Source organism: Rutidosis leptorrhynchoides, chromosome 1, assembly GCF_046630445.1.
Source record: "Rutidosis leptorrhynchoides isolate AG116_Rl617_1_P2 chromosome 1, CSIRO_AGI_Rlap_v1, whole genome shotgun sequence".
Lineage (NCBI taxonomy): Eukaryota > Viridiplantae > Streptophyta > Magnoliopsida > Asterales > Asteraceae > Rutidosis > Rutidosis leptorrhynchoides.
The window spans coordinates 687,590,146-687,616,757 of record NC_092333.1 but is presented as its reverse complement, the minus strand read 5'-3'; the positions used below and the strand labels follow the sequence as shown (position 1 = coordinate 687,616,757).

General features: G+C 34.0%; 2 protein-coding genes across 4 annotated transcripts; both read right to left on the bottom strand.

The window, feature by feature from the left end:
* Window positions 1–2,032: 2,032 nt before the first annotated feature.
* On the bottom strand, window positions 2,033–2,904 carry LOC139886054 (VQ motif-containing protein 4-like). Its single transcript, XM_071869794.1, has one exon. The coding sequence runs from the start codon at window positions 2,796–2,798 to the stop codon at window positions 2,157–2,159; it is 642 nt and encodes a 213-aa protein (XP_071725895.1). The 5' UTR covers window positions 2,799–2,904; the 3' UTR covers window positions 2,033–2,156.
* Window positions 2,905–9,643: 6,739 nt separating this feature from the next.
* On the bottom strand, window positions 9,644–15,700 carry LOC139886053 (protein SPA1-RELATED 4). Of its 3 annotated transcripts, none has more exons than XM_071869791.1 (7): window positions 14,473–15,699; window positions 13,329–13,486; window positions 12,332–13,247; window positions 11,169–11,342; window positions 10,746–11,057; window positions 10,584–10,643; window positions 9,644–10,047 (listed from the first exon to the last, which is right to left on the bottom strand). In XM_071869791.1, exons 1-7 carry the CDS (start codon window positions 15,181–15,183, stop codon window positions 9,859–9,861), a joined length of 2,520 nt encoding a protein of 839 aa, XP_071725892.1. In that variant the 5' UTR covers window positions 15,184–15,699; the 3' UTR covers window positions 9,644–9,858. The 3 variants fall into 3 exon arrangements, with proteins under 3 accessions (XP_071725892.1, XP_071725893.1, XP_071725894.1); XM_071869792.1 differs by having other exon boundaries at window positions 11,196–11,342; window positions 14,473–15,698; XM_071869793.1 differs by lacking the exons at window positions 9,644–10,047; window positions 10,584–10,643 and having other exon boundaries at window positions 10,919–11,057; window positions 11,146–11,342; window positions 14,473–15,700.
* Window positions 15,701–26,612: the final 10,912 nt, after the last annotated feature.

The following is a 26,612-nucleotide window of genomic DNA, read 5'->3' as shown; positions in this document are numbered from 1 at the left end:
TATATATATATATATATATATATATATATATATATATATATATATATATATATATATATATATATATATATATATATATATATATATATATATATATATAGGCATGATCAATGGGGAAGTAACCAATCGGGGGGAAGCAAATTTTTTTTTCTTCGTTTTTTTGAAAATCTTTTTTTCCGACATCAAGATCACACGAAAATATGAACATTTAGAAGAGACACTTCGTGATGAATGTTATTATTTAGGCGGAAAAACGATCGACAAAAATAACATTCAAGATAATATTGTTCGTGAAGAATATGAACGTTTTTTTTTCTTCATGTTTTGTGAAGTAAAATTTAGCCCGATTTAGAGTTTATGGTTTAGGGTTTAGGGTTTGGTGTTTGGTGTTTTGGGTTTATTCCATAAACCCAAAACACCAAACCCTAAACCCTAAACCCTAAACTCTAAACCGTTCGTGTTAAAAACTCAATCTAAATCCGAAATCTAAACCATAAATCTATACCCTAAACCCTAATATCTAAACCCTAATATCTAAACCCTAATATCTAAACTCCAATAGCTAAAACCTCAAAATACGCTCGAAAAACACGATAATTGTTATATATTACTTCTTCGAGCGTTTTCTCGCCAAAATAAAAACATTTATCACAAAGTGTCTCTACTAAATGTTCATATTTTCATCTCATCTATAATGTTCGTAAACAAAGTTTTTTCAAAAAACGAAAAAAAAAAAGTTTTTGCTTCCCCCCGAATGGTTACTTCCCTCTTGATCCTACCAATATATATATATATATATATATATATATATATATATATATATATATATATATATATATATTATTTTTTTTTTTTTTTTTTTTTTTGATATTTACTACTACTATCACCAAGAAGATTTATGTTACTTAGATTTATCCTTTGAATACCTGATACAGTACATAATATAATTTATGTCTATGTCTATTCATTTGATATAAATTTTGTAACTTTTATATTTTAATTTGCATTTAAACAATAATCAATATGCTGTTTAATGCATTGATGATATCGATCAAAACACAATTGTGATTTTAAAATATATATTTAATCACATGAAGCATTATTATTAAAAAATATAAAGTGAATAAAAAGTAAGGAATCATAAAAGTCCACCAATTAGGTTCAACGTACTCCTTTCATTTGGATTTAAAAAAAAAAAAACTATTTAAACCAATTAAAACTAGAATAATTAAAAAAAATATAAATATACAACTATAGTGAAAGAATTGATAGGGAAAAAGAGAACTAAAGGAACCACATACAAACCGAGCGTCAAAGTGAACTCACCCTGCGTCAAGTTCAATCTGTGTAAAGTACACTAAGGCTGCGATTGTTTGCGTTTTAATTGAATAGTTTAACACTGAATGTTGAACTATTTACCATTAAGCGTGTTTGTTTTTAAATTCTGAATGACATAAGGTGTTGAATAATGCTGAATCATTCAGACCTGAAACACTCTATTAAACATTAAGTAACCAATTTTTTTGTAATATCTTCCTGAAATCATATATAGAGTGCTTGACCAACAAGCATATTATTAAAGTTTTTATCAATATAACACGTTAATAAGTTAATTTTATTCAATTTGTATAGTTTATTTAAAGATGATTAACAAACCTCATTTGAACCATTCAGATTTATGAATCATTCAACATTGAATTTTCTCAAATGCAACCAAAGTTCATTATATTATATTATATTATATAACACTCTAAACGTAGTAACTCAACGGGCCAATCACCGCCCACCATGTCAAAACACTATAGTACCGTTGAAACCGAAACAGGTCCACCCGATTCGAAACACTATAGTACTGTAGCTACAATGACCTTTTTCTTTTTACTTTTCAACTGGCTGCGAAGTGCGGTCCAAAAAACTAGCTGGGTTCTAGTATGCAAAGTTCTATGGGATTTTCAATATATATACTAAATACTAATACCACCAACAGTAATTGAAAATCAAGGAAAATTGTAATTATTTAATTAATTTAGATTTAGAAAATAGAGATCCAAATTGTACAATTAAAGCAAAAGATCTCTAACCTTAAAATCATCATCATAATCATCATAATTATAATTATAATTATTATTAAATTTATAATCATATACGGAGTATCTCTAAATTGACGATTTCGATGCCCTCGGCGACGTAACCGGAAAAAGAGGCAACAACTGTGGCTCCGGTGTCCCATGTGGCGTCGCCGCCCTAGGCGACGGATGTAAATAAAATCCTTTTTCCGCAATTACTCTTTCTTCCTCAGACGAACTTCCAATCGACGGTGATAACGGCGTTACCGGACTTAACACAAGCGACGGAAAATCAAGAATGCTCGGAGATAATAATTCTTGAATTCTCGGAGATACACCATGACCCGACCCGAATCTTGGAACCGATGGATTGATCATTAACCCATTTTTTAAACTGTTCCGGCGTTCATAAAGTTTGAATTTTTTTTGTTGACCCGTTTTGACCGGTGGAATGGAATTTTTGGATGGAGCCGGATCTGATTGTTGGGTGGGTTTTGGGTTATTGGGTGATCCGGTTAACATTTGGACTACTTGTTTGAATGAAGTAGTGTCAGCTTGGACAAAAGTTGTTGGGTACGGATTTGGTTCGGATCTTGCAACAGGTCTTGGAGTTAGTGGTGGTGCTTGGACGGCGCCGGTGCCGTTGCTGTTGGTACTGCTGCCGTTGCTGGTCGGAGAGTTGGCCGGAGATGGGTTTTCTTTATCATGTTGTTGTCTAGAGATGATTTCCATTAAATTTGTTGTGATAAACAAAAGTAAAAAAAAATAAAAATTAATTTTGATAAGAAGTGAAAAACAAGGGAATTTGAAGAGGTTGAGGTTTGTGGTGTGTTGTCTGTGTACTTCATCAGTATCCAACGTTGTATGTGTCAACTTAGGGTTTTATTTGCATGTTACCTACACCAATTTTGATATTTTTGCACTTTAGCTCCTCCATTTTTGATAAGTTATTTATTTAATTCTGGTCTTTGTGATTTTCAATCTTTACTAGTATTACATGCTTATTTAGGTGATAATAATGTCTTTTTAGCCGGGGTTCTTTCAGGTGACAGTAGATGTTGCATTTTTTGATGGATTCTTAGTAATACGATGAAACGAGTTTTGTTTATTTGTGTTAATGTCATTATCGGTTCGTTTTATTGTTCGCACGATGTATGTTAGAGTTATAGTCAATGATCAATGAAACTGATTAAAGTTTGTATCAAGTTTTATTTCAACTAGATCTTTTGATATATTTGTTTAACATAGAACCAACACTAACGCACGTAGTCTACTATATTTGTATTAACTTACTACTAACATGCTAACCATCTAAACATTGAGTTGTACTTCAAATGGTAATGGTCTGTCTCTCTTAGCGAGATGTCAGTAGTTCGACTCCGCTGGGCTACAACATTGCACTCGATGTTATCCATGACCTGAAGTATTCACTCAGGTCGCCTTTCGCTTCGTGTGGGGGCAGCGGGGAGGGGGGTTTTACTGGACATGCCCTCGAATTGGTCCGAGTTTCCTCTAGGACAGTAGTTGAGAGTGGGTTATACAACTACGGAAGATGAACGCGTGGGTAGTTTAGTCCCCCTGGTGATCCCAAGCTTATGTAAAAAAAAAAACATGTTAACCATCCAAGATAGACTAGTAGTCGGGATTTTGATATCTTTACATGAAATTTTAAGTTCAAATTTTACCAGCAACATATTTATAAGTGATATTGAAAAAAGTTGAAAACTTAAAGTTAAAATTGTAAAACCTCGTATATGAGTTAAATACTCACTTTCCTCGTGTAGACTTAATAATGAAAACATTATAAAATATTAATTAACTAGTAACATGATATGAGTAAAACAATTTGTTATGAATATCAATATGGTATTTGCATAAAAGATGAACACACAATAAAAGGATTGAAAAGATCATAACAAATCAAATGTGATCAGCATCTTTGAACATTGTAATCTATGATGGTTTTGTTCACATTTTAAAACAGGCAGATCTACTCTCACAAGTCAATTGATAAAGACCTCTTTGTGCCCCTCCATACCATATCCATACAATCTCCCATCTTGTACACAAACTACATGTTCTGTTCATAGACAAAAGCAAAAGAATAAAGTGTCCTTTTCTTGGATTCAAACCCTTAATTTGTCATTTTTCTATCCGTTTTACGTTGAACAAGAAAATACTTAAAATTCTTAAATAACACCAAGGTACAGTTGCCAATCATGACCATTACATTCAATATGTTAGTTCATCTTTACCTTTACCATGTCACCTATTTATTATGGGTCCGGCCCAAGAGGCCTAAACTTTAATATAACCGTAACCCTAGTTCTTCCCTATAAATACAGGGTTCCTCACTTTTTCTGACTAACCGTCACCAGTGACATCGTAACTGACTTGGGTCACCACTCCCGGTGCTCTTAGAACTTTCACACCTTAGATTTATTATTAATAAATTGTATCCTATTTTTTAAGTAATATAGTTGTTAATGAAGTACTTTAGATATTAAAAGATATGTTTTGTTTGATTAATAAGAAATAATTATTTTTTCTTGTCAAAATATCAAATTAATTTATTAACTGAGACCCACCTTCTCAATCATAAGGGTTGTGAAATATATAACATTATGGTGATGTAGCAACTACAACCTTTTCACACATTACAAATGGTCTAAGCTGATGTATATCAACATGAAGTTGTAAGAAGAACATGGAAGACCTTAAACATGACAATGTCCCTAATTATTGGGCTTTTACGGATAGAAAGGAATCCATATCCTATAATCTATCCATGCTACATGCACATGCTTTCATTGAAAAATTAGTACCTGTATTAATTAGTCAATCAAAGGGAATGAATTAAGGAAAAGTACCCACTCATCCTTAGCTAGCTAGCTTCTAATATATTTAATTAATATCAACATTTTTTTTAACATGGGTTTTGGGCAGTGGCGATCCTACATGAAGAGCAATGGGGTTCTATGATCCCACATGTGTGAATTTTTTTTTTAATAATTTAGTGTTCAAAATGTATAGAACACCACTAAATTTAAGTATATGACCTCATATATATTCAGAATTTATAGATTTTAAAAGGTAAATGACCACTAAAATACCCTTAAAACATAATTCCTAATGGAAATTTTTTTTGGAACCCCATTGAGTTTTAATCCTAGAATCGCCACTGGTTTTGGGATCACTCAGGGGGACTAAACCACCAACACGTTCATCTTACATAGTTGCATAACCCGACCCCAACTACTGTCCTAGAGGAAACCCGAACCAATCCAAGGGCATGGCCGGTAAAACTCCCTCACCACTGCCCCCGCACTAAGCGAAAAGCGAACTGGATAGATACTTCAGGTAAAGAATAACATTAAGTGCAATGTTGCAGCCTAGCGGAGTTGAACTACTGACCTCTCGCCCAAAGAGGCAGACTACTAACAGTTTAGCTACAACTCAATGTTAATATCAACATTTGAGAGTTGCTAAATAATATTTTAGTCCATTTAGGTGGACACCACTCTCCAGTAACACCAAAGATAAGGAAATCACAAAATATATAGAACCATGCACAATTGTACAAATTACATGTGTTATAATACTGCTTGCTGTTAAAGTTTGTGACTATAACATGCTCAGTTTTTTTTTTTTTTTAATTACTATTATTTATATATTTAGATTAGATGTAATGTGGACAGGGAGTACCAAATCTTTCAAGTGTCATACTATCATTTGGGAAATCTCTAAGCAAAAGATAGATGCGGTTATAAAGAAGAGAGGCCATTGGATCAATTATTGACAGCACATCAAAGTTTTAATAGTCTTAATTAATTTAATCAATAGCCTGACTTTTAAGAAATATGCCATCCTTAAATTAAGGGATAAAACATGTTGTGCTTATAAGAAACAAACATCATGATGGTTTATTCATGTTGATTAAACAAGTGGTATTACAACTTACAATGTATGCCGAGTATAATCACTTTCTTTAATAATAACAGGAGTTAATACACTATACACTAGAGTTATATACCACAAGCAGAGTTGTGGTGATTAAATCCATATTTGATACTGACATCCAAATTGTCTCCAACAAGCAAAACTTGCTTATAAGTTTTAGATAAAGTAGTTTAGGCATGGAAGTAACATGCAGTGACCAATCTTGAACATAACTATTGGAGGAGCTAATAATATATTAGATGAAATGTGCTTTTGATTGTTCAACTATGAGTAATAGTTCACAATTAACGTATATTAATATACTGTAATAATCCAACAAGAGAATAAATTATCTACTGTAACATTCCAATCAATAGATAGAAATTCATGACTAATTTTATAGAAACTTCAATTGAAAAAAAAATAAGATTTGTTATCAATATATATAAAGCAATTTAAGTTTAAACATAGTACAATGTCCATATATACGTGCTATGTAAACTGAGCTAATTCATTATAGTGTTATAATCATCGTAATCTAATCTAATAATTAAATATAATAAATACTACTCCATAAAATATGGCTTTATTAATCTAGTCAACAGCAAACGTCGATTTATTGGCGATTTGATTGCCGCTTAGAGCCTACATTGAACTTTGGCAGGTTTAAAACTCATGGAAATTTGATTCTATCATTTCCATGGCGTCTCACACTTTTTTTTCTTCTTTTTTTTTAACCTACTTATTGGCCGGAGGTTCACTCGGATACAATCTCTCTATCCATAGAACATTGAGAGAGGAATTTTTCCCTACTCTTGTGGTGTTCACTCTGGATAGAGAAATGACTTTTTTTTATTCTAGAATAGAGGAATGATTGTTTACATATTACCTCCCTCATACCTCACATATGTAAGATTGAGTTTTGTTGTTGTTGTTGCTGTTGTTGTTGTTGTTACTCCATAAAACAACTTAGATACAACGTAATAAAAAATTCGTGACTAATTTTATAAAAAATTGAGTTAATTTCTCTTTTCGTGTTGTAATCGGTTTTGTTTGGTTAGTTTGTCTTTATGGTTTTATGGGTCATTAGGGAGGCTCTTTTATAGATAATTTCGTTCACATAATTGCTTTCTAGGTATAAGTTTCCTCGTTTTCCCGTCTTTTTTTTTTTAATTTCTTGTTGAGGGCGTTTTTCTTTTGAAAACGGTCTCGTTTCTATACGAGTATTCGTTTTTTCGTAAAAAAAAAAAAAAAGATACTCTTGTAATAAAAAATACGAAGTAAATGTAACAAAGTGTAACCGTTCAAGAGAATCGAATTTTGCCTTCTATCTCGAAACAAAATTTAAAAACCACTTGGCCTTTTAATCAATACTTTATGTATATCTCTAAAATACGGAATACTAGTTATAACCTTAAATTTTGGAAGGGTCATAGCCCACCCATGCTCTCTTAATAATCCGCCACTTAGACTATTCGTTACGGTAGTAGGTGTGGGTTGGTGGTGAGAGTTTGTTTTGGGTGATTTGAGCGTGCGAGTTAAAAATGTGAAGTTATGGTGATGTAAATTTGAGTGTTGGTTGAGAGTGTTGTGGGATGTGACAAAATATAAATGGAAGTTAAGTAAAAAGGGAATAAAAAATAATTAAAAAAAAAAAAAAAAAAAGATAACCAATTAGAAGAAAGCAACTTACGTTGCTAGTCCGTGAAAAACTAAGGCACGACCAAAAATATTTCTAAGCCGTCCCATAAGACCATTTGTATCGCGCATATACCCACATTGTTGGTTCTGATGTGTACAAAAAACAACGCCCTATTTTATCTGTAATGGGGCATGGGAAATGGGCATTTAGGACGCGTGCGTTGGATTTCAACGCATGAAGCAACGGGCATGAGTTTTGATTTATTAATTATATATTACTACGTATTTTGAAAATATTATTTTTATCATTTTTTATTATTTTACTAATTATATTTTAATACATCATCACAACACTCCTAACTCAACTCAAAAATCAACATCAGATTACTTCACACCAAAAACCCACACTGTTTAGTTATCCAAAAAGTGTAAGCACCAACCAGCGCCCCTACTCATTAGACCCACTTGTATCCCTCACTTCCCACGCCCATGGGATGTGACGTGGCATCAAAACCCACGCCCCCTTCCTAATGCAACGTTGGTTTTTCGTTTTGGATAATGTCAGTTGGATTTCAACGGATGAAGCAACCATCGTGGGATTATATTTAATGATTTTATATTATTTAAAAATATAATTTTGATCCCTTTTTAACTACTTTACCAATTTTATTTTAAAACATCATCACAACACTTTTAACCCACGTCAAAAACTCACATCACCAATATTCTACACAAAAAATCCACGCATCATAGTCATCAAAAAAGTGCAAAAAACAACCACATCACCAAGCAACGCCCCTTCCACTACAAATGATCTTACAAATGGTCTAACAAGAGGGTCGAGGGCTAGGGGCGGAAATATTAAGGGACCGAGGGGGGCAGCCGCCCCTGGTGGATTTGTAATTTTTAGTGTAAAAAATTTGGATTTTTCGACTTTGCCCAGAGTGGATATTTTTTTTTTTGTTGCCCCAATGTCTTCATGTTTTGCCCCCAAAGTCTTCATATTTTGCTCGAGAGCCTCCGGATTTTGCCCCAAAACCTCCATATTTTGCACAAAAAACCTTCAAATTTTGCCCAAAAACCTCCATATTTTGCCCAAAAAAGTTACTACGTTTTTTTAAAAAAATTTGCCCCCAGTGAGTAAAATTCCTGGTTCCGCCACTGTCGAGGGCGTTGGTTTATGCCAACTCATCAACCCATAGGCGTGGGTATGATGCGTAACAAACAGCCTATCTAACATGCATATACCTTAATTACCTTATGGTAACACACATCATGAGAGTGTCTTATATAAAGTATAAATAACACATGGATTATGGAGAAGCCAAAGCAATAAATTTATAAGAAATACATTTCAGAGAAGGTGTAATGGAAATAATAAGTTACTTAAAACTTGTTAAATATGTTAACCATATTTTATGGAATGATGGCCAATAGCCTCTGTATTAGCCAATACTGTACTATTTATTTAATATATAAATTTTATATGTAAAACAAAATAATTAATAAATACGGAGTGCAAAACTTCAACGCTGCATCAACCAAAAATAATGGTCCATTACAAGATCTCATACTATTGATGACAAGGCGACCCAACAGAGCATAATAGTGTAGATATGGTTACTACTTGACTTCTTAGGTTTAAGATAAACCTAAGAAATCAAGTACTAACTATATCATGTACACTATTATGATCTATTGGGTCGTTTATGAACTAAACTAATTACACATACAAGGGTACTTAGGGTTATCCATATAAAAATCTCTTTTAATAAACTTTTCTGGTTCTATTAAAAAGATGTATGAACTTATTTTGTAGTAATAAGTTTAGTACTGTGTACCAAAGCCTCCAAATGTAAATGGTCACCAAAGTGTATGCCTTGTGACAACAGTGTGTCAAAATTCATGTACCTTTGATACTTGTATCATCATAAAGTAGCATTATTTAAGTAATAACAAAAATATGATAAACAATGCAGAAACTTAAATATGGTAAATACCAAATGATTATGAATGGTAATAAAACAGTTGCAAAATATACAGGAGGTTGGATATAAATAATTTCCTTTTGTCACTAAATAAATAAAAATTTATCTACAATCACAGATTAGCAGTAGCAGCATACTCAAAATTTTTGTCTCTACAGTATACACCTCCTTCTTAAGCGCAATATAACAGACCGAGTGGTTTTATGTTTGGAAATGAAGAATGATTAGACCATCTCCAAAAGCTTTATGTTTCCCAATGAATTTGCAGCAACCAAAGTCGACGACTGAGTACGCCAACACACAGATGAGATGAATTGTTCAGAGTCGTCCACTTCATCTCCTGATATCGGATCTTGCGTATTGAATTTATATGACAACGCAGGCATCGGGAACGCTTTGTGATACACGTATACCTGACAACAACACAATTGTATACAATCAAAATCATGAATATACTTTCATATTAACTATTGGTGTCAATTTCAACCCCTTTATACAATTATCAAAATCATGAAATGTTTAAAAATCATTAATTTATTTCATATTAATTATTAGTTATTGGTGGCAATTTCAACCCGTTTATACGAAAAACAGATCAAAACAGACAAGTAGCGATAACTAAATCACTGTCAAACGGGTTGAGCGGGTCAAAAGTTGTCTAGTAGTACTAATATTATTTAAAGAAAGTACACATTTTTTTATATAATACTCCGTATATATAACTTTTTAACTACTCATGGAACTTGGAAGAAAAGGACAGAAAGTGGAAATGTACATAAATAAATAAATAAATAAATAAATTCGTTTTGCCCAATTACCCACCCGTCCAAATCGCCTGCAATGCGGCCTACAGTAACAGTCTTTCAGTAACAATCTATTATAGTTTTAATTATTTAATTTGGTGTAGAAATAAGAACTAATGGAATATGGTTGCTGTAAGAAGAAGTACCTCGTTTGTTTCTGAACCAGTGGCAATGTAACCATCAGATACCGATAAACCAACAAAGTTCTGCAAATAAAAAAATAAAAATCATAAAGATGAGTCATCTTATTAACGAAACATCGGTAGTTCAGTACCATTTCCAACATAGGAAATATAAAAATTACGTACCTTTACATTCATGTGGCCTGTGAATGACTGAATTGGAGAGTCAATAATGTGCGATGTAGATTCTGACAAATCCCAGAGCTTCAACGTGTTATCAGTTGATGACGATACAAGAGTTGACGAATCCACAAACTTAACATAGCTAACGGTTTTATTGTGTCCAACTAGCGTGAAAAGTGGCACACTAGGGTTGCGTAGATCATAATAATAAATCCTATGATCAGCAGAACCAAACGCCAAACAATTGCTTGAATCAGACGGAAATTGCACACAGCAGACGTTGGCCTTTGTTTTGATCGTACCAACACTCGTCCCCTGCAGTAAGAAAGCATGTAAGAAAAACAACTTATTATACATCGAGATACTAGACTTTAAATTACATATAATTAGATAATTGCAGTACGTTTAGTTTGAAAGCGGACGGACATCCACCAAGTGGAAGAATATAATTGCCTGATTTATATTCCAAAGCTTAACTGAACCGTCATCGCTCCCGCTCGCCAGCAATGTAGGATTTGCTGATGAAAAGTCAACTGACCACACGCGCCTCTCGTGTTCTTTGAGTTCCATGTAGACTTGATTTCGTGTAACATCCCATATCTGAAACATTCATGTAAGAATCAACTTATTATGTTCATCATTAAACAACAAGTAACAAAGATTGCATCTAAAATGTATCAAATTTTACGCGAAATTCGATTGTATGTATCAAAGTTCAAAACTTTCTACCCAAAATTCGATTGCATATATCAAAGTTCAAAACTTTTTAACCAAAATTCGACTGCGCGTATCAAAGCTCAAAACTTTATACCCAAAATCGACTGCGCGTATCAAAGTTCAAAACTTTTTACCCAAAATTCGATTGCATGTATCAAAGTTAAAAACTTTTTACCCAAAATTTGATGGCATGTGTCAAAGTTCAAAACTTTTTACCCAAAATTCGATGGCATGTGTCAAAGTTCAAAACTTTTTACCCAAAATTCGATTGCAGGATCGAAGTTCAAACCTTTCTACTGTAAACTATTAAACTTTCAATTAATATGCTATTAGTTATATATTATATATTATACTATTGTATATTGTATGTATCAGACCTCTTGTACAACTTGTAAACCAGTCACATGCCACAAGATTTGTGACGTGGCAACTTACAGGCTGCCACATCAGCAAAATATGTTAGCTACCTAATTTAAAAACTAACTGGACTGGATGCATACAATAACAGTAATCGAAAGTTAGTTACATATAAGAAAAGCTTATTAAGTTGGATACATTCAATAGACTTTTGATTAAAAGTTTCATACATATACATATTCGGGCACTTGACCAGAACAAAAAAATACTCCAAAATGGAGTTACTATACCAAAATTGAAAGATTAAAGAATCAACTGATGTTCATCATTTAACAACAAATAACAAAGACTGCATCTAAAAATGTATCAAATTTTATCCAAAATTCGATTGAACGTATCAAAGTTCAAAACTTTCTACTCTTAAGTATCAAGCTTTCAATTTTGATGAAAATTTCATACATATTCAGACACTTGACCAGAATAAAAGAAAAATAGAGGTATTTAATTATTTATACCTGGACTACACCTTCGAAATTGCTGGAAGCAATCTGGCCTTTAATGTAGTTGTTCCAACATATACTACTAAGTTTAGATCGACTCGACATTTCAACAACAGGGTAATGAATGTCACGATTCTCATTCAAGATTGAATCGTATTCAAAAACTTTGATTTTTTTATTAACACCAGCCGTTGCAAAGAATTCACCATCCCGATCGAACCCCAAAGAGCATACAAGATTAGAAGAGTTCAAGATATCTCCCTGCTTTAAATCTGCTTTTACTTCTAAGCTCCTAAACGAAAGATATTTCGATAAACCGTTCAAAAACGAGTTGATCCATCCTTTTTGTTTACCCTCATTAAACCGCTCTCTTGGAAGAAAATTATTAGCCGAACTTCGTTCCGTAAGCACGATAGACCCTTTACCGTCACTACTCATCGGTGCGTTTCTAGGTACCGGTTTAAGCAACGGTTTCAACGCCCTGCGCCTAGTCAAAAAGTAAGCCGATTCGAGTTTTTTGAAGTTCTTCATCAATCGGGAGCTTTTAAAACTGGCATTATCTTTATCTTTATCTTCATTTACAAGACTATTTGAACTTTCTGTGTTCCTGATTCGTTTTCTGGATCCTGAACTCGCAGAGTCGTCATTATTTGTAGATGGAAAATATGAAGGTGAGTCTTCAAGATTTGAAGTCAGGCCACGTTTTTCGCGAATACATGTTTGCAGTTTTGTAACTTCCTGCAAATCGGAAGACAGAAACGAAACGGTCCTTCTCAAATTGTCTGCAGCTTCTTGTTTTCGTTGTTGAAGCATTAAAAGAAATTCGAGCAATAATTCTTGTTCCTCGATTTTTTCTTTAAGGTCTATAGCTGCTTCTCGCTCAGCTAAATTATCTCTAGGTTCGTTAAGAAGTTCACTTCGCAGCACTTCACTAATAATAACAGAAAACAGAAAATTAGCATCAGCAAAAATAACATGGGTTTCAAACACGAAATATTGAAAGGACACTCACTCCATCTTTGGCCGACTAGCAGGATCGGGATGCAGTAACCACAAGCAAAATAAGGCTTCTTTAGGCCATTTTAATAATAAATGAGGAGGAAATACGCGATGTCTCAAGCTAGACATGGTTGAATTCTTTTCTTCTGCAGAACTACTAGTGCAATATAACTGTAAACGTAAATAAAGTCAGAGTCGGTTAGAAACCATAGGAAAACCGAATAACATATACGCGTTTTGAAGTCGTAGTTATCAGTTTTGTTGTTTGCATACTAGCTGAAGATGCAACTGCAACCTACTTATATACCTTTATTTAAGAATTTCAATCTTGCTAACTATCAAGGTCATTTAAGAAATTCATTCTCTGAATAGTTCAGCACAGATAATTTATCATTCAGATGTCAGAAACAAACAAACGCAACGCCTGAATGCTGAAAGGCGTTCAGCAACCATTCAATCAAGAGGCAAACAAACGCACCCTAAGATTTTTTTTTTTTGGCAAAAATAACGAATACTATAAAACAACGGTTAATTCATCAGAAGATGAACAAGCCGAACAAAGATACAACAGGATAACGGAAGGCTCGAAACTACAGAACGAAATCCTAACCGCTATCTACGACTGGCCTATCATAAAAGTAAACACAAGCAAACAATTATCAGATACTGACACAGGAAAACCGAATAACAGATATGCGTTTTGAAGTCGTAATTATCAGTTTTGATGTTTGCATACTAGCTGAAGCTGCAACTGCAAACTACTTACACCTTTATTTAAGAATTTCAATCTTGTAAATCAACTCTGAATGGTTCAGCAAATAGTGCTAAATGGTTCAACACAAATTGTTGATTGGTTCAGTACAGATTCAATGGTTCAACATCATTTATCAATTAGATGTGAGAAACAAATGCACTGAACCGGGTTCAACACTGAGTGTTGAGCCATTCAATTAAGAGGCAAACCAAATGCATCCCAAGTCATTTTACCCATTAACACCTTACATAATCAGATATTGCCACACACAAGCAAACAATTACTATCAATTAATTCCAATTCAAAAGGTAGAAACACTTAAAGTTTCAGATGGTTCTGTTTTATATATTCAGAATAAGATGTAAAAAAGGTAAATTAAATAATATATAAACATAAAATATACCTCAAAAAGAAGAACCCCTAATCGATAAACATCAGAAGCACTAGTACTTGGACCACCAGCAGCCTCTTCTGGACTAGTATACCAACTGCTTTCCATTTTTAATATTTGTTTCATTGGAAATGGGTCAACATTACCACCTTCTAAATTCTCACAACCCGATTTCAACCAACCCTTTTCTGATACTTTTCTACCCCCCAATCCCATCAAATCACCTCTCTGACTCTGGTTGTTGTTTGGTTCATCCTCACAAGAATCAGAACCTGAATCCGAACAAGACACTGATTCTATAAACGATACACGATTAAACGACGACATAACAAAGCACGATGGTCGAACATTATGCACAACAAACCCTTGTGAATGAGCCAAATTAACAATTTCTACAATCTGCATAAATATATGCAAACAATCAAGTGCATCAACAACACGTTCCGTGTTATCTAACCATTGTCTCAAACTAACATCTTTAGCTTCAACAGGCCTAATTACCACACCATCATTTTCCCTAAAGTAACCAAATTGAGTTCCAACACTATCAGCTTGACCCAATACACCTTTTTCTCTCCTTATTCCAGAATCATGATCCGTATTACCCGAAAATCTAACCGAATTTTCCGGAATTCTTCTAGGGTTTCTACTTGAAACTCCAGATGAATTCAACCCCCTAGAGCTACCAGTCCTCTGCCAATTAGTTTCAGATGAATTTTCCATTATTACCCACCTATAGCTTTATTATAAAGATCACACCATATGCTTACAGTTCTACAAAATTCACTCATCTTGAATTAAAAAAACATTTTAGCTTCACAAACAATCTTGCATACACTCTTAAAAATCCAAACTTTACCCCAAATTCTAATAAAGTTTGAAACTTTTTTACTTTTTTTACATAAAAAACCACAAAAATCAAGATTCATGTCAAACAACAAATCATCTTGAACTATTAGCTCCAAGAAATAATCTTGCAATGCATCCTAAAAAGCAAACCTTTACCCCAAATGTTCTGAACAAGATTGAGAACTTTTTTCACATAAAAAACCAAACTTTATACGAGTATTATAAAACCATACAAATCAAGTTTCAATAATAATAATAAATAAAATAAATAATAAAGAAAGTAGTGATATAAGTTGGTAAAGCTTGTGTAGATGGGAGCCTCAAAAATCAAATCTTTTGTATAACCAACAGTGACCCTTTTGTCCACAGCCACATACAAATGAACACTAGTTTTCTGCCAACAGTGAGAGAAATACAAAATTTCAAATCAATAAAAAAGTAATAAAAAAGAATTGGGTTTGTTTTAGGAATGAAGAAAACATGATGAGATAATATTGACATTTTTTTTTATCTTTTTTGTAAACCCTAGACTGATCCATCATCTATAATCCACTCATTTTCAATTGTTTTCTAAATTGACCTACGTGGGACATTCATGTCCTCAATAATTAAAAACTCGTAGCATAAAAATTGACAAATTATAATGCAGGTATTCTGGTGGGTACATTTATTTAATTTATTTAATACTTTGATAAAATAAAATAGAATAAGGATTAAGGACATGTGATGGACAGGATCATTGATTTTGTGAGGGCCACAACGCGTGATTACGGATTATTGGTTGATTAGTAAACTAATCAACAAACTGAATAGTATAATCATGTTTTGATTAACTACCTATTAAATTAATCAGATGACGCATGCACTTAATTAGGGTTTAATAAAGTCAACATAAAAGGGAGGACACGGAATTGGAATAAAATCATAAACCTCCTCATTATCTTCACAATTCACATGACAAGTGTGTCATACAGATAAACTGTACTTAGGCCCAATTTAATATATTTTTTATGAATCGTACTCGTAAAACTTTTAATATTAGGTAATATCCATCATATGTGTTCGAAGAGTTACTCGGCAGCTTCCAAACTTTGATGAAAAAGATCCACAAACAATGTACTATAATCGGGATAATAGTCGGGCTGATTAGAAAATAACCATGACACCCAGTAGCGGAACTTGGATGTAAAGATTAGGAGGCGAAAAATATATATACACATTTTATACATACTTTTGATGGCAATATCAATCCTAGATGTGAATCATCTATGTTAATTTATTGAACTAACTATACTTATTTAATTTATACATATTTTCGAAGGCAATATCGATCATAATTTTACTTCTCACCTCCCCATACCTCGCATTTACAGGATTGAGTTTTGTTGTTGTTTGTATATTTTCGAAGACAATATCGATCATAAATGTTGATACAACAACAACAACAACAACAACAAAAAATCCAGTAACACATAATTGTTGATAATATATATTAATTTATTAAACTAACTATTTTATTTAGGTTTAAATTGTTTTTTGTAAACTGGCTAGTTTAAAATTGTTATCAGTTGAAAAATGAATGAGAAATAAAGAAAAGATAACTAATTTGTTGATAAATACAAAGTTTGTGAGCTGTTATCATTTTAGCGATAGCTTCTTCATGTTGATTCAAAAGCTCAAGCGTTCGTAACTCAAAGGGCTACAATACTCAAAACTTAGTGAGAGCGGTTTCCCCTCCAGGATCTCAATAAGTTTCGCCTCTGATGACACCTTATGTCATACCCACAGACTCGTTTTACGAGTCCCTAAAGGGCATGCTATCCATGACATGGATGGCAATGGTGTGTAATCCATTTGCCATCCATGACTCGTGATGGTCCATGTTGTTTCAAAGCATATTTGCACGACAAGTTGTATGTTTGTAATTTGTTGTACTTGTTAGAGCTAATCAGTTTTGTTTGTTCCACATTAGATGTAAGAAAAAATACACGTATGTATATAAATTTAGGAACACATCACTCTATCATCAGTTGACTTTAGAGTGCTGATGAACTCATAGGCTTATATGTAAGACATGTTGTTGGGCTTAACTGAAATGTCCCGTTCTTATTGATTAAAAACGTTCCATATTAATTGATTTCGTTGCGAGGTTTTGACCTCTATATGAGACGTTTTTCAAAGACTGCATTCATTTTTAAAACAAACCATAACCTTTATTTCATAAATAAAGGTTTAAAAAGCTTTACGTAGATTATCAAATAATGATAATCTAAAATATCCTGTTTACACACGACCATTACATAATGGTTTACAATACAAATATGTTACATCGAAATCAGTTTCTTGAATGCAGTTTTTACACAATATCATACAAACATGGACTCCAAATCTTGTCCTTATTTTAGTATGCAACAGCGGAAGCTCTTAGTATTCACCTGAGAATAAACATGCTTTAAACGTCAACAAAAATATTGGTGAGTTATAGGTTTAACCTATATATATCAAATCGTAACAATAGACCACAAGATTTCATATTTCAATACACATCCCATACATAGAGATAAAAATCATTCATATGGTGAACACCTGGTAACCGACATTAACAAGATGCATATATAAGAATATCCTCATCATTCCGGGACACCCTTCGGATATGATATAAATTTCGAAGTACTAAAGCATCCGGTACTTTGGATGGGGTTTGTTAGTCCAAATAGATCTATCTTTAGGATTCGCGTCAATTAGGGTGTCTGTTCCCTAATTCTTAGATTACCAGACTTAATAAAAAGTGGCATATTCGATTTCGATAATTCAACCATAGAATGTAGTTTCACGTACTTGTGTCTATTTTGTAAATCATTTATAAAACCTGCATGTATTCTCATCCCAAAAATATTAGATTTTAAAAGTGGGACTATAACTCACTTTCACAGATTTTTACTTCGTCGGGAAATAAGACTTGGCCACTGGTTGATTCACGAACCTATAACAATATATACATATATATCAAAGTATGTTAAAAATATATTTACAACACTTTTAATATATTTTGATGTTTTAAGTTTATTAAGTCAGCTGTCCTCGTTAGTAACCTACAACTAGTTGTCCACAGTTAGATGTACAGAAATAAATCGATAAATATTATCTTGAATCAATCCACGACCCAGTGTATACGTATCTCAGTATTGATCACAACTCAAACTATATATATTTTGGAATCAACCTCAACCCTGTATAGCTAACTCCAACATTCACATATAGAGTGTCTATGGTTGTTCTGAAATATATATAGATGTGTCGACATGATAGGTCGAAACATTGTATACATGTCTATGGTATCTCAAGATTACATAATATACAATACAAGTTGATTAAGTTATGGTTTGAATAGATTTGTTACCAATTTTCACGTAGCTAAAATGAGAAAAATTATCCAATCTTGTTTTACCCATAACTTCTTCATTTTAAATCCGTTTTGAGTGAATCAAATTGCTATGGTTTCATATTGAACTCTATTTTATGAATCTAAACAGAAAAATTATAGGTTTATAGTCGGAAAAATAAGTTACAAGTCGTTTTTGTAAAGGTAGTCATTTCAGTCGAAAGAACGACGTCTAGATGGCCATTTTAGAAAACATACTTCCACTTTGAGTTTAACCATAATTTTTGGATATAGTTTCATGTTCATAATAAAAATCATTTTCCCAGAATAACAACTTTTAAATCAAAGTTTATCATAGTTTTTAATTAACTAACCCAAAACAGCCCGCGGTGTTACTACGACGGCGTAAATCCAGTTTTACGGTGTTTTTCGTGTTTCCAGGTTTTAAATCATTAAGTTAGCATATCATATAGATATAGAACATGTGTTTAGTTGATTTTAAAATTCAAGTTAGAAGGATTAACTTTTATTTGCGAACAAGTTTAAAATTAACTAAACTATGTTCTAGTGATTACAAGTTTAAACCTTCGAATAAGATAGCTTTATATGTATGAATAGAATGATGTTATGAACATCATTACTACCTAAAGTTCCTTGGATAAACCTACTGGAAATGAGAAAAATAGATCTAGCTTCAAAGGATCCTTGGATGGCTTGAAAGTTCTTGAAGCAGAATCATGACACGAAAACAATTTCAAGTAAGATTTCCACTCGAAATAAGATTGTTATAGTTATAGAAATTGAATTAAAGTTTGAATATTATTATTACCTTGTATTAGAAAGATAACCTACTGTAAGTAACAAAGGTTTCTTGATCTTGGATGATTACTTGGAATGGATTTAGAAAACTTGGAAGTAAACTTGCAATCTTGAAATTATTCTTGATTTTATGAAACTAGAACTTTTGGAATTTATGAAGAACACTTAGAACTTGAAGATAGAACTTTATAGAGATCAATTAGATGAAGAAAATTGAAGAATGAAAGTGTTTGTAGGTGTTTTTGGTCGTTGGTGTATGGATTAGATATAAAGGATATGTAATTTTGTTTTCATGTAAATAAGTCATGAATGATTACTCATATTTTTGTAATTTTATGAGATATTTTATGCTAGTTGCCAAATGATGGTTCCCACATGTGTTAGGTGACTCACATGGGCTGCTAAGAGCTGATCATTGGAGTGTATATACCAATAGTACATACATCTAAAAGCTGTGTATTGTACGAGTACGAATACGGGTGCATACGAGTAGAATTGTTGATGAAACTGAACGAGGATGTAATTGTAAGCATTTTTGTTAAGTACAAGTATTTTAATAAGTGTCTTGAAGTCTTTCAAAAGTGTATGAATACATATTAAAACACTACATGTATATACATTTTAACTGAGTCGTTAAGTCATCGTTAGTCGTTACATGTAAATGTTGTTTTGAAACCTTTAGGTTAACGATCTTGTTGAATGTTGTTAACCCATTGTTTATTATAACAAATGAGATGTTAAATTGTTATATTATCATGATATTATGATATATAATATATCTTAGTATGATGTATATACAGTTAAATGTCGTTACAACGATAATCGTTACATATATGTCTCGTTTCGAAATCATTAAGTTAGTAGTCTTATTTTTACATATGTATTTCATTGTTAATACACTTAATAATATATTTACTTATCATTTAACATAATTAACCAAGTGTATCAATATCTTAATATGATTCATATGTACCTAGTAAGACGTTGTTATAATGATAATCGTTATATATATCGTTTTCGAGTTTCTTAAATTAATAGTCTCATTTTTATGTATATAACTCATTGTTAAAATACCTAATGAGATACATACTTATAATAAAATCATGTTAACTATATATATAACCATATATATGTCATCGTATAGTTTTTACAAGTTTTAACGTTCGTGAATCACCGGTCAACTTGGGTGGTCAATTGTCTATATGAAACCTATTTCAATTAATCAAGTCTTAACAAGTTTGATTGCTTAACATGTTGGAAACACTTAATCATGTAAATAACAATTTCATTTAATATATATATAAACATGGAAAAGTTCGGGTCACTACAGTACCTACCCGTTAAATAAATTTCGTCCCGAAATTTTAAGCAGTTGGAGGTGTTGACGTATCTTCTGGAAATAAATGCGGGTATTTCTTCTTCATCTGATCTTCTCGTTCCCAGGTGAACTCGGGTCCTCTACGAGCATTCCATCGAACCTTAACAATCGGTATCTTTTTTTGTTTAAGTCTCTTAACCTCACGATCCATTATTTCGACGGGTTCTTCAATGAATTGAAGTTTTTCATTGATTTGGATTTCGTCCAACGGAATAGTGAGATCTTCTTTAGCAAAACATTTCTTCAAATTTGAGACGTGGAAAGTGTTATGTACAGCCGCGAGTTGTTGAGGTAGCTCCAGTTGGTAAGCTACTGGTCCGACACGATCTATAATCTTGAATGGTCCAATGTACCTTGGATTTAGTTTCCCCCGTTTACCAAATCGAACAACGCCTTTCCAAGGTGAAACCTTAAGCATGACCATTTCTCCAATTTCAAACTCTATATCTTTTCTTTTACTGTCAGCGTAGCTCTTTTGTAGACTTTGGGCGGTTTTCAACCGTTGTTGAATTTGAATGATCTTCTCGGTAGTTTCTTGTATTATCTCCGGACCCGTAATCTGTCTATCCCCCACTTCACTCCAACAAATTGGAGACCTGCACTTTCTACCATAAAGTGCTTCAAACGGCGCCATCTCAATGCTTGAATGGTAGCTGTTGTTGTAGGAAAATTCTGCTAACGGTAGATGTCGATCCCAACTGTTTCCGAAGTCAATAACACAAGCTCGTAGCATGTCTTCAAGCGTTTGTATCGTCCTTTCGCTCTGCCCATCAGTTTGTGGATGATAGGCAGTACTCATGTCTAGACGAGTTCCCAATGCTTGCTGTAATGTCTGCCAGAATCTTGAAATAAATCTGCCATCCCTATCAGAGATAATAGAGATTGGTATTCCATGTCTGGAGACGACTTCCTTCAAATACAGTCGTGCTAACTTCTCCATCTTGTCATCTTCTCTTATTGGCAGGAAGTGTGCTGACTTGGTGAGACGATCAACTATTACTCAAATAGTATCATAACCACTTGCAGTCCTTGGCAATTTAGTAATGAAATCCATGGTAATGTTTTCCCATTTCCATTCCGGGATTTCAGGTTGTTGTAGTAGACCTGATGGTTTCTGATGTTCAGCTTTGACCTTAGAACACGTCAAACATTCTCCTACATATTTAGCAATATCGGCTTTCATACCTGGCCACCAAAAATGTTTCTTAAGATCCTTGTACATCTTCCCCGTTCCAGGATGTATTGAGTATCTGGTTTTATGAGCTTCTCTAAGTACCATTTCTCTTATATCTTCAAATTTTGGTACCCAAATTCTTTCAGCCTATACCGGGTTCCGTCTTCCCGAATATTAAGATGCTTCTCCGATCCTTTGGGTATTTCATCCTTTAAATTTCCCTTTTTTAAAACTCCTTGTTGCGCCTCCTTTATTTGAGTAGTAAGGTTAGTGTGAATCATTATATTCATCGATTTTACTCGATTGGGTTCTCTGTCCTTTCTGCTCAAGGCGTCGGCTACCACATTTGCCTTCCCCGGGTGGTAACGAATCTCAAAGTCATAATCATTCAACAATTCAATCCACCTACGCTGCCTCATATTCAGTTGTTTCTGATTAAATATGTGTTGAAGACTTTTGTGGTCGGTATATATAATACTTTTGACCCCATATAAGTAGTGCCTCCAAGTCTTTAATGCAAAAAAAACCGCGCCTAATTCCAAATCATGCGTCGTATAATTTTGCTCGTGAATCTTCAATTGTCTAGACGCATAAGCAATCACCTTCGTCCGTTGCATTAATACACAACCGAGACCTTGCTTTGATGCGTCACAATAAATCACAAAATCATCATTCCCTTCAGGCAATGACAATATAGGTGCCGTAGTTAGCTTTTTCTTCAATAATTGAAACGCCCTCTCTTGTTCATCCTTCCATTCAAATTTCTTCCCTTTATGCTTTAATGCAGTCAAGGGTTTTGCTATTTTGGAGAAATCTTGGATGAATCTTCTGTAGTAACCAGCCAATCCTAAAAATTGACGTATATGCTTCAGAGTTTTTGGGGTTTCCCACTTTTCAACGGTTTCGATCTTTGCCGGGTCCACCTGGATACCTTCTTTGTTCACTATGTGACCGAGGAATTGAACTTCTTCCAACCAAAATGCACACTTTGAAAACTTAGCGTACAATTTTTCTTTCCTCAATACTTCTAGCACTTTTCTCAAATGTTCTTCGTGCTCTTGATCATTCTTTGAGTAAATAAGTATGTCATCGATGAAAACAATGACAAACTTGTCAAGATATGGCCCACACACTCGGTTCATAAGGTCCATGAACACAGCTGGTGCGTTAGTCAATCCAAACGGCATAACCATAAACTCGTAATGACCATAACGCGTCCTAAAAGCAGTTTTTGGAATATCATCCTCCTTTACTCGCATTTGATGATATCCAGAACGTAAATTGATCTTCGAATAAATCGACGAGCCTTGTAGTTGATCAAATAAGTCGTCAATTCTCGGCAGTGGATAACGGTTTTTGATGGTAAGTTTGTTCAACTCTCTGTAGTCAATACACAACCTAAATGTACCATCCTTCTTCTTGACAAACAAAACAGGAGCTCCCCATGGTGATGTGCTTGGTCGAATGAAACCACGTTCTAATAGTTCTTGCAGTTGGCTTTGCAGTTCTTTCATCTCGCTGGGTGCGAGTCTATAAGGAGCACGAGCTATTGGTGCAGCTTCTGGTACAAGATCTATTTGAAATTCAACAGATCAATGTGGAGGTAGTCCCGTAATTCTTTCGGAAATACATCGAGAAATTCTTTTACGACGGGAACATCATTGATGCTCTTTTCTTCAGTTTGTACTTTCTCGACGTGTGCTAGAACAGCATAGCAACCTTTTCTTATTAGTTTTTGTGCCTTCAAATTACTAATAAGATGTAGCTTCATGTTGCCCTTTTCTCCGTACACCATTAAGGGTTCTCCTTCTTCTCGTACAATGCGAATTGCATTTTTATAACATACGATCTCTGCTTTCACCTTCTTCAGCCAGTCCATGCCAACTATTACATCAAAACTCCCTAACTCTACTGGTATCAAATCAATCTTAAATATTTCGCTACCCAGTTTAATTTCTCGATTCCGGCATATATTATCTGCTGAAATTAATTTACCGTTTGCTAATTCGAGTAAAAATTTACTATCCAACGGCGTCAATGGACAACTTAATTTAGCACAAAAATCTCTACTCATATAGCTTCTATCCGCACCCGAATCAAATAAAACGTAAGCAGATTTATTGTCAATAAGAAACGTACCCGTAACAAGCTCCGGGTCTTCCTGTGCCTCTGCCTCATTAATATTTAAAACTCTTCCGCGGCCTTGTCCATTCGTGTTCTCCTGGTTCGGGCAATTTCTAATAATGTGGCCCGGTTTTCCACATTTATAACAAACTACATTGGCATAACTTGCTCCGACACTACTTGCTCCGCCATTACTCGTTCTGACACCATTTATTCCTTTCGTTCTGTTAACTCCTGGTCCGTAGACCTCACATTTTGCCGCGCTATGACCATTTCTTTTACACTTGTTGCAAAATTTGGTGCAGAACCCCGAGTGATACTTTTCACACCTTTGGCATAGCTGCTTCTGATTGTTATTGTTGTTGCAGTTGTTATTGTTGTTGGGATGATTGTTGTAGTTGATGTTGTTGTTGTTGTTGTTGTTGTTGTTGGGCCGTTTGTTGTAGTTGCGATTGATGTTGCGATTGTTGGGATAATTGTTGCGATTATTATTGTAATTGCTGTTATTGTTGTATTGGTGATTCTTATCACCGTTTTTCTCCCACTTTCTTTTGACTTGCTTCACATTGGCCTCTTCAGCCGTCTGTTCTTTAATTCTTTCCTCAATCTGGTTCACTAGTTTGTGAGCCATTCTAAATGCCTGTTGTATGGAGGCGGGCTCGTGTAAACTTATATCTTCTTGGATTCTTTCCGGTAATCCTTTCACAAACGCGTCGATCTTCTCTTCCTCATCTTCGAACGCTCCCGGACACAATAGGCACAATTCTGTGAATCGTCTTTCGTATGTGGTAATATCAAATCCTTGGGTTCGTAACCCTCTAAGTTCTGTCTTGAGCTTATTGACCTCGGTTCTGGGACGGTACTTCTCGTTCATCAAGTGCTTGAATGCTGACCACGGTAGTGCGTACGCATCATCTTGTCCCACTTGCTCTAGATAGGTATTCCACCATGTTAACGCAGAACCTGTGAAGGTATGCGTAGCGTACTTCACTTTGTCCTCTTCAGTACACTTACTTATGGCAAACACCGATTCGACCTTCTCGGTACACCGTTTCAATCCGATCGGTCCTTCGGTTCCATCAAATTCCAAAGGTTTGCAGGCAGTGAATTCTTTGTAGGTGCATCCTACACGATTTCATGTACTGCTAGATCCAAGGTTATTGTTGGTATGTAGCGCAGCCTGTACTGCGGCTATGTTTGAAGCTAGAAAAGTATGGAATTCCTCTTCATTCATATTCACGGTGCCATTTCCTTCAAAATAGTCAAATGGAACAAGTTAATCATACAAAATATTAAGAGTAGTTAATAGTATTTCGTAGCATAATATGAACTCATTTATAAAAGCTTTTTCTTCATATTAGCGTTTTATAAGTTTAAATTCGGGTAGTACCTACCCGTTAAGTTCATACTTAGTAGCTAATATACAATTCAACTACTACAATTCTATATGAAAAACTAATTATAATAATATTTCGCGTTCAAACTTTTATACAATATTTTACAAACTTACAATACCGCTTATTTTACATAAAGCATGAAATATAGCACACAATAACTTTGATACAAGATAGTTGTGAAGATAATTCTAGCTAGTACACAAGTCGTTCAGCAAAGGCAATAAAGACACATAATTCATACGTCCAGAAACAAGTCATGCATTCTGGTTTTACTAGGACTACTTCCCATCCTTGGTCTTGTGGAACATAACCGTTATGGCCGTTGATAAGACAACGTGTTGTAACGCCGTCAAAGGGACGAGGGTTACGTAATGACCAACAGTCTCGTAATAACCTAAAAACCTCATTTCTTAACCCAATTACCGACTCCGTCACTTGTGGGAACGTTTTGTTTAATAGTTATAGCCCGATGTTCTTTTTCTCACTTTGGTGAGAAGCGAACATTACTAACCCGTAAGCATAGCATTCTTCGTTATGTTGCATGTTAGCCGCTTTTTCTAAATCATGAAGTCCTATATTCGGATACATTGAGTCAAAATAATTTCTTAACCCGTTGTGTAAAATAGCATTTGGGTTCCCCGTAATATATGCGTCAAAGTAAACACATCGTAACTTATGGGTTTCCCAATGTGATATCCCCCATCTTTCAAACGAAAGTCTCTTATAAACCAAGACATTCTTGGAACGTTCTTCGAATGTCTTACAAACTGATTTCGCCGTAAATAGTTGTGCCGAAGAATTCTGACCGACTCTAGTGTAACGACCCGTCCTTATCCACCTGGACGAAGTCATCAACATTTGGTCCCATTGCGATGATCGACTCCAAGTAATGTCCTTAAATTGAGTAAATGCACAGCGGAAGACTTAATTCGTACCTGAGAATAAACATGCTTAAAAGTGTCAACCAAAAGGTTGGTGAGTTCATAGGTTTATCATAACAATCTTTTTAATATATTAATAGTCCACAAG